The sequence below is a fragment of the Hydra viridissima genome, unplaced genomic scaffold (assembly GCF_058129835.1).
Source record: "Hydra viridissima isolate aposymbiotic clone 2 unplaced genomic scaffold, HvirCarnegie_v1 scaffold_1, whole genome shotgun sequence".
In the NCBI taxonomy this organism is placed as follows: domain Eukaryota; kingdom Metazoa; phylum Cnidaria; class Hydrozoa; order Anthoathecata; family Hydridae; genus Hydra; species Hydra viridissima.
In genome coordinates this window covers 13,435,693-13,447,992 of record NW_028324300.1, presented here as the reverse complement: position 1 = coordinate 13,447,992, position 12,300 = coordinate 13,435,693, and the positions used below count along the sequence as shown (strand labels likewise).

The window sequence follows — 12,300 nt, the reverse complement described above, 5'->3', positions numbered from 1 at the left end:
TAACCACTCAAAATCAGCAAGAAATATTTTACGCGCTAACAAATAAAAATGAATAGACCGTCATCCTCTATGTTCACAATTCAAATTATAAATTATTATTTTCTGGAGCAAAGGAATCAAAAGGAACCAATAGCATTTCTTGAAACCATTATTTGCCTTAATAAGATTCTTCAGTGTTTCTAATTGGCTGTCCATAAGTATTCTGGGAAATCAGTAGATCTTAATACAACATGTTTCCTGTATAACGTCTTCAGGAGAGCAAAGACAGATACATCAATAGATTGTATGACGTGTGCTGCATTTGGTGGGAGCCCATAATAGTCAATCTGTAGCTTATTGAGATTCGTGTAACTGTAGTAGCTATTAATTGTGTCATGCTGACCATTGTTGACATAAATCAGTTATGGTCATTTTATTTCTTTCCCAGACGTTTCCATTTAGTCTGTTAACCCAGCTTTTGATGGAGCAGGACAGAATGAGAAGCATCTCTCATCAATATTGAGTTGTCGAGTATTTTCATCCAAGACATTTTGATATTTGAAAGCAGTTGAAAACCATTCTTCTAAGGAAGCTAAAAAGATTCTAAGCAGACAAGAGACTTAAATTATGTTAATTATGTTTACGGGTATAGTATGTGTTTTGGGGATTGGTAATAAACACTGCTTGTACAACCTCTTCAGAATATAAAAGATATGTACGAGTATTTTTCATTGGTTGGAGAGGAACTTTTTCTTGTACTCATTCCAATAGCATGCTCATTGGGTCACCATACATCTCCTGAGATTTCCGGAGGCTATTGCCTGAAAAAACGACGTAGGTAAGTACTTGCCAAGTTATTTAAGTAACTCCATATGCTAGTAGCTACTTAAGTTACTAAAAACTGGGATAAAATATGTAGGATAGGTACATTTAATGTTGGCTATGCAAGTAAAAGCAGTGTGAAAGGTTTAAGAAAATGTTTTAAATATTTTTTGTATAGCCTGCATATTCTGCCTAGGTGTTCAATATTATAACGCAGTAAATCATTCATTTGTTAGGTGTTCGATATTATAGCGCAGTAAAACTTTCATTTGCTTGGTGTTCAATATTATAACGCTGTAAATCATTCATTTGGAACTTTTTAAAAAAGCCTTCGATTAAATATGAAAAGATTCAACTTTGTCACGTCCAATGACGCAGCTTCAGCCAATATCATAGGTAATAAAAGTAATCTAATTTTTTCTAAGAATCGATAAACATTGTGTTCCTAAATATTCATTCAAAAATAAGTTTCCAATGTTAAATATTTTTTCATCAAATATTTTTCTGCAAAAAAGTGTATTTAAATTAGAAATAAAACAATCGAGGTCGATGTGTTTCGAAGTCGAAGTCGACACTTCGACGTCGCTAAAAGTCGTGTGTGAACGTGTTTCAAAATCGTTAAAAGTTGTATAAAATTTAATTAAACGGTTGTCAAAATCGCTTTAGTTAAAATAAAGTATATTTTCGCGGTTTCCAAAATCGTAAAAAGTTTTGTAAATTCGAAAATGGCGTGTTTTAAAATTGTATAAAATTTCTAACGGCTTTTGAATTTCCAAAAATATAACTGCCTTCGAAATCGTTTGAGTAAACGAAACGCAAAAATTTTAAAGTGAAGTGAAGTGATAAGCTGTATTTTAAGTTGAACTTGTATGTGGCTGTACTAGCACTATTATACTCTTCCATTTTATTCTCCTAGACTCCTACTCCATCCCTTGATTGACTTCATCCCTTAGATTTGGAAAAAATAACAATCAATAAGAAGCTGTTCAGGTTCAAAAACATCGATATAAAGTAAAGTGAAGTGATAATTGGTTTGGTATGTGCTTGCAATCTCTGCCCTTCTAAGTTCTAATTTCTAAATGATAAAAAGTTGAAGTATACACTACAGTAATATTACAGAAATACAGAATATAAAAAAGATATGCTAAGACCGTTGCATTAATTTAACAATCTTTCCAGATTTCAAAAATCCAATTCCTTAAAACATGTAAAAAAATTATTTGCATATTTATTGATTATTTAATCTTAAATAATCCTAGCATGCTACTAAAGAATATTTATTTTATTCCAGTTCAATAATCCTAAAGATAGGTCTCCGTTTCATTTTTAATGTGGCGATATCATCATCAACATCATCATCATCATCATCATCATCATCATCATCATCATCATCATCATCATCATCATCATCATCATCATCATCATCATCATCATCATCATCATCATCATCATCATCATCATCATCATCATCATCATCATCATCATCATCATCATCATCATCATCATCATCATCATCATCATCATCATCATCATCATCATTATCATCACCATCATGACTTTGATCTCTGTCTGGAATAGATCTAGCTGCCATTTACTCTTCCATGGAGCGGTATTCCCCAACTGGTACAAAAGAGTTTAACGGATCGAAATTCTCGTTAATGAAGACCAACTTCTCAGTGGTTTTTGGAGACAACCTGCATCTTTTTTTGTAAACCACCTGTTCAGCTTCACTAAAGGCCCGCTAATTTGAGCCACTTGAAGCTGGCAGGCAACAATACTCTCGTGCAAGTATAATTTTTAAAAAGTTAGTTTAGCTTTGAACCGTCCCCTCCCCCCCCTCATCCCCGTATGACATCGTATCCTCAAATTAAAATTTTTATTACTTTGTTTGTTCGATTGCATTAAGATTAGTAGAAGTATATTTAGCTAATATTTAATAAATTTATTTCATATTATACTTAAAAGCTATTACCTCTCCTGCTGCCTTCCAGAATTCAGTCTCATCATCATCTTCTAGAAGCTCATGGGTGATCTCTTCTGAGACATTGATTGTGCATTGCTGTTTTGACATCCAGATTGATTGTGCATTGCTGTTTTGACATTGCTTTGTCAAAATCATGTTTGAAATATTGTCAGCTGCACAGAAAGAACTTGCTCTTCTTTAAGGTCATATTCTTTAAGAAACTTTTCTTCTAATACCTGGAGAAATTCACTGATGTGATTAGCTTTGGTGTCTTTTACTACCAATGTCTTGGTAACTTCTTCATTTTTTTCAAAAAAAAAATTAGACATTAATTGCAAAATAGTTCACTCTGTTAAGAAACACAAGTCATCCCTTAAGAAGTTCATTAAGTTCTTCTTTTTGTTTAACAACTTCTTCAATCACTAATTTTCTAATACTTTCTAAGGCATCATAAAGTTATCTAGTTTAAGGGATGGTAGTGGAGAGCGCAAGGGAGGTGATTTATTATTCTCAGTGATAAGCAGCAAAATACCCTATTGCTTATCACTGTTTTAAAGGCCTTAAAATAACATGTCAAATTCCTTGTCCTCCAGTTGTTGCAAACTACAATTCCCATTGTGACTGGATATCCTACAGCTTTCAGAGCACCCAGGGACTTGTAGATTTGTAACAACAAGAGGGCTAGAGTTTGATAATTGTGCTTTAGACTGGCAGGACATAAAATATTTTAATGAATAACATCCATAAAATCCTTATGAAAATTATGAAACTTTGATTTTTTTTAAACTGGATTTTTTTAAAACTGGAGTCGGAGTCGGTACAATTTTTCCGACTCCGACTCCGACTCCAGCAAAAATGAGCTCCAACTCCGACTCCGACTCCGCGACTCCGACTCCGACTCCACAGCCCTGAGCACAAGGAGCAGCAATCTTTGTGTAGGGTACTGAAACAAAAACTAAAATAAAATTTCGCAAAAAACTTCGCATGAAATCGTAAACTCTTTGAAATCTTTGTTTGAAATTAAAAAATATTTGTAAAAATTTGACATTAAGTTGTAAAACTTTGTATTCGTATCTACTTGAAAAGTTAAAAATATTACCATTCATCTCAAGGCACTTCTTTTTCAACAACCCTTCAGCAAGAGGAGAGTGATATAGCAGCCTTGATATCAGGCTGTTTGTTGACAGTCCTTTCCAGGGCCACGATAAGCTTGTGGTCAATGGACGTGATTGAACAACTTTCAAGATCAGCAATAGTCTCTGATTCCCTCAGTGCAGTTTTTATATTTGAAGCTTCGTAACACACAACAAACCGCTTCTTTGACATGAAGTCGTATAACTTTGCTACATCGCATCGTAACATGCATTATTTAACTAAGTTACCAGTGCTAACTTTTTCCAGTTCATCTTCTGCCTCTTCAACTTTATCCTCCTCGGCAGCTTCTGTTTCATCTCGTATCTTTTGATTCTGACACATTTCGATGTACTCATCCTTATGGTTGGACCGCAGGTGACCACTCAGGGTCGATGTTGACCCAGAATTCATTTTTAGGTCCTTCTTGTAGATATTGAACATACCATTGGTTTATCTCCCCTGTATTCCTTCAGGAAGTACTGCCTAACCAGCGAGCAATGGTTCTTAGGCATATTTGTTTGATGTTTTACAATATTTAAATCGTGTTAAATAACATACAAAAAGTTGTTTTTTAAATTCGTTTAACATAATGTCAACAAATTTATACGATTTTCACAATCGTAAAAATTTGATTTACAACTCTTTGCAGCTCTCAACATCGTTTTAATTAAGTTTTAACAACTTTTAAAGGTTTTCAAAGTCGATTAAAATTTAAGCTACAACTTTTTACGGCTTTCATAACCGTTTAATTAATTATTTTTTGAAGTTTAACGGATTTTAACTTCGCTTAATTTAAAAAAACGTCGGTAAATTGACGGTTGTCAAAGTCGAACAAAAAATATACGAATTTAAAAACCATGACTCGTTTGTTTTATCTCTAATTTAAATACTGCGGAAGTAATGACAGCAAACGATAAAAAAATTTTATATTATAAAAAGGAATTTTAAAAAATATTAGTTGAAAAATGCGACGTACATTATTCAATGTACATCGCATTTCTCAACAATTTGTTTTACGGAGTTAACCAATTAGTACACTGAACGGCTCATAAATTTGTCAGTTTCTTATTGTTAACTTTCAAAAGGATATTGATGTTTTTTTTTAATAATGCACACTTGCATTTAAGTTGCGTCATACTATTGATGCTTTACTTATTGATTTTAAACGATGGTTTTTTAAAATTGAATACCGGAGTTTTTTTTCAGCAATTAAACAAGTCTCATAACTCTGTTGTTTCTTTCGTAAAGATGATTGTTCTTGGCTTGATCTTTCTCTTAATATCGAATGGTGAGTTGATCTGCTTTTCTTAAAAATCTTTTTCTAAATGTTTTATATGGTTTTACTATTTTAAAAAAATGATAAACATCTTCTAAAAGTAGTTTTAAATCAAAAAGTTTCAAAGTCCATTTACTGCATCTAAAGAACTTAACGAATTTACTCATAGGAACCGACGGCCGACCGTTGTTTAAAGAATCTTTTACTTACGGAATTTTACAAGGCTACTTTAATAGTAAGTTGTTTTGTTAAAAACTTTTGGATTCGCGACGCTTTCATTTTTTCATGCATATCTGGTGATCTATCAAGCCAAATCTAAAGCATAGAACACTAACTGAGACCTAATTCCAGTTTTAAATTAAAATGGGCATTGCTTTCCATCAAAATTCCTTTTATAACAGGTAATACAGCATTGTTTTAATGAATTTTATACACTCTGCTGGGAGAGCTCAAAAAACTCAACTTCTTTAAATAAAATTGGTAGTTGTTGGCCCATGATTCGTGACTAACTGTTATTATTAAGGAAATAAATAAACATCTAATCAAGTATTAGAACAGTTCGGAGTTTTCAAAAATTTGCTTGATAACATGTAAAAACTGTTCTTGAAATAAAATGACGCGTGTTTGAAATAAAAATAACATGTTTTAGCTGAAGATAAGAGCAACTTGATTGAGTTGGACATCCTTAAAACGCCTGTTGATAAGAATGAGCGCCGAAAACGGGCTGTATTACTAATGCCTGAGAGAAAGTGGATTAACGGTGTTGTTCCTTACGTATTTGATGAGATTTCTCCTCTTTGTAAGTAATTTTGATGCTTGTTTTTTGTTTTTTTTTATTTGAATTTCAAAAAAAAGACCTCTCAATAAATAAACTTGCGTTTAATTTTTTAAGCGGATAACGCCAAAAAAACAGTGAACGATTCGATAAAACATATTGAACAGTTAACTTGCGTACGCTTTGTTAAAAGGACAATTCAACCAAACTACATTAACATCACAAAAGGATCTGGGTAAAAGTAATATAATAAAGATAATATTCGTTTCATTGCCAATAAAATTTTTTACAAAGCACGCGATTCCTTTTGTTTTACCCAAGGTGTTCGTCGTATGTCGGAAACGTCAACCAAGGAAGCCAAAACGTAAACATAGGACCTTCGTGTGAGCAAGTGGCTACAGTAGTGCATGAACTGCTGCATGCATTGGGATTTCTTCACGAGCACACAAGACTTGACAGAGATGATTTTGTGTTCATTAACTTGACAAACGTTCAAACCGGTACATTTATTTGTTTTTGAAAAATCTTTACCCAATAAATGTCCTTTTCACAAAAAAAAACATTTCGCAAAATAAAAATACTTACAGGTATTTTTATTTTGTGAAATATTTAGTCTGAAAGATGTTCAGACTAGTATATGTTCTTGTTATTAAACAATTTTTAACAGTCCTTAAACGACATCGGCTTTGGCTTAAACTGTCTCCAGAGGTTTTGCATCACGGTACAGTTTAAGACAAAGACATAAGCAAAACTTTGAGTTCAAAAATAACGCTGCCAATCGTTTAAAGCAGATCGCAAAATATTAAGATTTGCCATGTTTTTTCATTTGGATTTTTTTAATTTGAATATAAATTAAAACTTTTCTAATTTTCGAAGTAAAATTTAAAAAATTGTGCCTTTTGAGAGTTATGCTTGATAGTTTAATTAACAAAAAGTTGTTTTTCCTGCTGCCCCTTGAGTTTTGACAATATTGTATATGTTTTCTTCTCGTTTACTTATAACCTTTAAGGTTATGAGAACCAATTTGACAAGTACAACGAAGTAGATATAGGACCAGTTAGTACGCAAGGCATACCATATGATTTCTCAAGCGTTATGCATTACGCAAAGTACGTTCTTTAAAATCTTATTTATAATGTTTGCATCATTTTTTATCTTCTCTGATCACTTGATCATCATTTTTTGATCATTTAATTTTCCGTGTCTTTTCTATCTTTTTGTATTAAAATTATTTACAATTTGTTAATGTAATCATATTTTAACAAACTATTTTTTTAGCTATGTGTTCTCAAAATACGTCGATCCGATCACAAATTTGTTAGGGAAAGAAGGCAAGATGTATATGACCATTTACTCCAAACAAGATCCTCTTCGTAAACTTGGTAGCCTAACTGGGTTAAGTCAAGCAGACATAATGAGGGTAAATGAGTTTTACAATTGCTCTGAAATTACAACAACTGCACCGCTCTCAACCGTTTCAACTAGTGTACCAAGACAAGAGGCATCTTCTCAATCTGTCATTTCAACTCCTCTTTCAAACTTTACAACAACCCAAAAGACTACAAAAATAAACTTAGCGAACACAACACGCGTTTTAAACTCGGAAAATAACTCAACTAATACAACCCGTGATCCAAACTCATCACTTTCTGTTAGTCCTACTGTAAATATTTTATTATTGGGGTCAATTTGGTTTTTTGTTGATTTCATTTTTTAACTTTTGTAAAATACATAAAGTGGTCAATTATGTAAATATTATTTACGCCAAATTGAGATACTGCATCTCTTGACATATTTTAATTCAAGTTTCGAACTTTTTAAAATCTTTTATGCAATTCGAAACAAACCCGCCTTACTTTACGATCCATGTTGAAAATTGAGTAATTTTTATAACAGAAAGTCATTTTTTTATAAACCGCATTACAATTTCTTGTTACAACCGCCAATTTTGTCAATGTTTTCATTCAGTTGACACATTTTAAATTCACATTATATATAAGTAAATTTTAAAACTACATTTATACTAAACCACAACGAACATTTTTTTTTTTTGCCTTATCTGTTATTTTATAATATTGTTCGGCGAAGTATTTCAGCCGTTTGTAAAAAAAAAAGAAATATTTTTTATAAAAATTTTAAAATTATTTATAATTTATTATTTTTTTTGTAAAAAAAAATTTTTTTGGCGAAAAGAAATGAAAAAAAAGATGATATCATAACCCCAACAACTTTTTTCTTCAATATGCACACGAACTGAGTGCCAAAATAAGTTAATATCATTTTTCAATGTGCACACGGAGTGCCAAACTAACCAAATATCATTATTCAACATAACATGCTGAACGTGTCTGTTATAATGATCGACACAAATACTGTCATAATGATCGCAACGCACGTTCATTAGCAGAAATAGTTATTAAAATAAACATTAAATATCAATTAAAATAATATCTCATCCGGTTCATGAAGAATTTGAGGTCTGTTTCGTGGCGCGTTTTTTCATTTTTTAGTTATCAACTTTCTTTCGCCATTATTGTTTTTATTTAATTGTTGCTATTGTTTTAAATAAATTTTACTAAGTACAAAGTTAAATGCTTTGAATTAAAACTTTTATTTTTTTAGTTTTTTTGAAGCGGTTTAATAAAAGTGAAATTTTGTGTTTTTATGTTTCGGTGGCAGAAAGTTTTTCATAACTTTTCGTAACAACCCTAAAGTTTTTTTTTCGGCTTCAGATGAACTTTTCTCCGAAATCCTCCATAACTTTCAAAATTCTTTAGTCTACTATTCAAAGTATTTAGAAGAACACACGACGTAAATTTTTATTTTCTATAAATATATATTATAATAAATAATTCAAGATCGATAATATATTATAATAAATTCAAATTTATTATAATATATTATAATAAATTCAAATTTATTATAATATATTATAATAAATAATTCAAGATCGATAATGCAAAAATAATCTTTTAATAAGCTGTTTATACGCGAATATCTCCTAGTAATTTTTGAACCACTAATCTATTATCCAAATTGTGAAAATGTAAATATGTTATTTGTCAAATATTTGCAAATGGAAAATAAAAATGTTTTCATTGTATGGTGACTGTTGCTGTGGTGACTGCTGCTGTTTTATCCCTTAACAAAAATTTAAACTTTTGTAACCTTTTAAGTAAAAACCTATTTTTATTACATTTCCTTAACATACAAATAATTTTTTAAATAGATATATGTCGACTGGAGAAAACCACAAAATGTACAATTTTGTTATTAACATTTTTCAATCTTGTAAAAGTATTTTGATATTTATAACTCTTTACAAGATAATAGCATTTCTATTCAAGATAATAGAAAATTATAGCTATTTAATAACATCATTTGAATTGTCGTTTGATGAGAAAAAAAAAATTCTTTTTTTAAACTACAAAGATTATCAAGCAAAAAATGTTTGTTGATAAACTCCTTAATTTTAAGAGTCGTTGCTCTTAAATTGCTTTGCGTCAATTCAGATTACAAATGATAAATGATGGTGTTGAAGAAGTCCTAACTGTTAATTGGCGGAATGCAAGACCTTTATCTACTTCATGTTGTTGAACTTTAGGAATTAAATTTGAAAAAGAATCAACTAATTTACTAATCATCGAAGAAACCATTTTGCAAGAGAAATAAGGATTTTTAAATTTAAAAGTTTCTTATTCTTCCATAGGATATAACATTTTTAACCGCCCATTACTGGTGACGTTGGTGATTTTTCAATTTGTTTGCATAGTCAGATCAATATTTAATATGGGAAGTAGAAGAAAAAGGGGATAACAAATAATATAAAAATTTGTGACATGTCTGGCTTTTTCCCTGTGGTCTTTAGCTATGCAACTTCCTTATTCATTTGATGGACTGCAATATGGATTATCTACACTTCGTGCATGAATAAGATTTTTTTAGTGTCTTATTCAATTCCATACAAGTTACCAAACAAAAATTGGCAAGCAAGAAAAGATGCTGAGAAAGATCTTATTAAACAAGAAAAAATCAATATGCTAAAAGGATTCAAACAAAAAATGGAACTTATTGGTAACTAGCCGAAATGTGGAGGATCGGGAACATCAATGGACGGTAACACTGCTCGACGGCCCTCTTTAAAGGAAGAGTCATTCGCCGAAATTACAAGAATAAACAAAGAACTAGTTGTAAAGCTACACATGATCCTAATTTGTATCACAACCAGATTTGAAATTAATATCAGCACGTTACGTTTACTTTGTATGGAAACCGCAAAACGTTACTCCAACTTGTACAATTAGTATAACACGTCTTGGAGTCCTTCACAAGATTTAATTCACGAACCAAGAATAATAGAAAATCTTCGTTTGTCAATAAGACTATTTGATGAAGAAGCTCAAGAATCTTGAAGTTTTAGAATTTAAATTGCAACAGATGACGTCATTCGCGTAAATCTTCAAGACTGAACACAAAAAAAAAAAAACGATGTTACGAAGAGACTTTTATGTACCTCTGGTTCAGTTATTTCATCCTACAGAAAAACTGATTATAATCACAAAAAATGATAGTTACAAAAATACAAGTAAACAAAAAAATATAGTTATACAAAAAAAACGTTTTTTTCTGATGTTGCTGAAGTTTTTTATCTGCAAGAACGAACATAAAGCCAATTCTTAAATTTTAATGTAATTTTATTTTTTATAATTTTACTTTTTATATAGATTTTATCAATAAATATGATAGATGGGCGCTTAATATTAACTTTTTATGGTTTTTATTCTTAAGTTTTTAAAAGAATTGTAGCAATTCTTGTAACAAATCGATTAAATGATTTTAGCACAAAAAATTTTTGTCGCACCGTACAACTGTAAAAAAGCACAGCAACAAACGTGCTACAAACAATTACATTCTGAATGAATTCTTTATCATTTCGAAAATTCAAAAAGTAAAAAAGCTATAAACTTTTAAGAAATAATGAGGAATCAAATCTTCCATTTAATTATATATATATATATATATATATATAATTATATATAAAACATATTTATATACAATTTTAATCAAAAAAAATCTATACTATATAACCACTGTATATTCATGTCTATAGCATGAATATACAGTGGTTTCAAAAAACCACTGAATATTCATACTATAGACATATGAATGGTGGCGCATTAAGGTTGCTTTCTAATTTATTTATTTTTATTTTCAAAACATTACAAAAAAGGAACCATATCTGAATTAAAGATATATATATTTTTTCTACTTTGCATGAAGAATATTTCTCTATAACATGTATGGTATTAACAGGTTTACTAAGTTCATTACTTCATTAATTCAGTTTTATTGAGTGCATATAAAAAACATAACGGAAAATGCATTCAATCAAGTGAATATAAAAAAACATAATGGAAAAAAAAAGTAGGCGTGCAAAGTTATTTCCGTGTTATTTCTTTTCAGACTGATATTTATAACTATTTTATCAATTAGTAAAAGTTTGATCATTTTCTATAAAATGTTGCATAAGATTGCTAATGTTGACCAATTTAGTAAAGTTTAAAAATAGATTTTTTTTTAGATTTCGAGATAAGCAAATAGATTTTTAATTTCCGAGAATTGCATCAAATGTCAACCAGGAGCCGGCGGGCCGAAAAATCCATATTAAAGTAATGGTGATCTAAAAAGTTAATGAAACTGTTTAAATACGATTACAACAGTTTTACTCAGTAAAAATACTTATGTTTATGTAGCCGCTTAAAATCTGATGATAACGGCCAGAAACTGGCTAATAAGAGTAAGGTAGTGCCGGGTCAAGTTAAAGCAAGTAACATTTTACTTGTAAAAAATCAAAAAAATCTTTGAAACAATAAACAAGAAAAGTAAGGTTAGTTTTAAAAGGTTAATGCCCTGACCTGTTCGATCATCAAACTTATATATCCAACTGAACTTATATTTGGCTCGGACGAACAAAGACTTAGTCGTGGTCTGTATAAGCTTCATTAATAGGCTAAAACAAGAACTAGATTTGAAGAAGAGATCCAACTGAAGTTTGTAACAATTTTGTTGAATCAATCCAAAAGAAATGCATCACTTACGAAAGAAAAACAAACATGGGAATTATTTTAAATGTTAAATTCGATTTGCTATTCTAAGTTGTCGTCTTACTTGTTGATTGGGTTGTTGCACCAACTTTGATTTATTGTAATTTTTTTGTTAATTCATTTTTTTCATTGTGTTTGATCATAAAAAAAAATAAACCAATAAAAATTCTTTTCACTCCTGAAGTTGTCTTTTAAAGAACATTTTCTATGCAATATATTTTTATCTACAACGGTTATCCTTTTTTCA

The 12,300-nt window shown here is 30.4% G+C and overlaps 1 protein-coding gene and 1 long non-coding RNA gene across 2 annotated transcripts; one reads left to right on the top strand and one right to left on the bottom strand.

Moving 5' to 3' along the window:
• Window positions 1–1,267: 1,267 nt before the first annotated feature.
• On the bottom strand, window positions 1,268–4,236 carry LOC149893433 (uncharacterized). The gene is made up of 3 exons (XR_016456601.1): window positions 3,864–4,236; window positions 2,774–3,707; window positions 1,268–1,876 (listed from the first exon to the last, which is right to left on the bottom strand). It is a non-coding gene; the product is annotated as an uncharacterized LOC149893433 (long non-coding RNA).
• Window positions 4,237–5,021: 785 nt separating this feature from the next.
• LOC145187565 (astacin-like) lies at window positions 5,022–8,067 on the top strand. The gene is made up of 7 exons (XM_090076733.1): window positions 5,022–5,186; window positions 5,344–5,409; window positions 5,824–5,973; window positions 6,067–6,184; window positions 6,271–6,449; window positions 6,959–7,058; window positions 7,228–8,067. The coding sequence occupies exons 1-7, from the start codon at window positions 5,042–5,044 to the stop codon at window positions 7,664–7,666; spliced, it is 1,197 nt and encodes a 398-aa protein (XP_089932859.1). The 5' UTR covers window positions 5,022–5,041; the 3' UTR covers window positions 7,667–8,067.
• The last annotated feature ends 4,233 nt before the right edge of the window (window positions 8,068–12,300 follow it).

Excerpts from the sequence above, each read along its gene's own strand:
- LOC145187565 (XM_090076733.1), top strand. The coding sequence starts at position 5,042 with ATGCTTTACTTATTGATTTTAAACGATGGTTTTTTAAAATTGAATACC. Across the intron at positions 5,974-6,066 it reads TGATGAGATTTCTCCTCTTT|CGGATAACGCCAAAAAAACA; the intron begins GTAAGTAATTTT and ends TAATTTTTTAAG. Across the intron at positions 6,185-6,270 it reads AACATCACAAAAGGATCTGG|GTGTTCGTCGTATGTCGGAA; the intron begins GTAAAAGTAATA and ends GTTTTACCCAAG.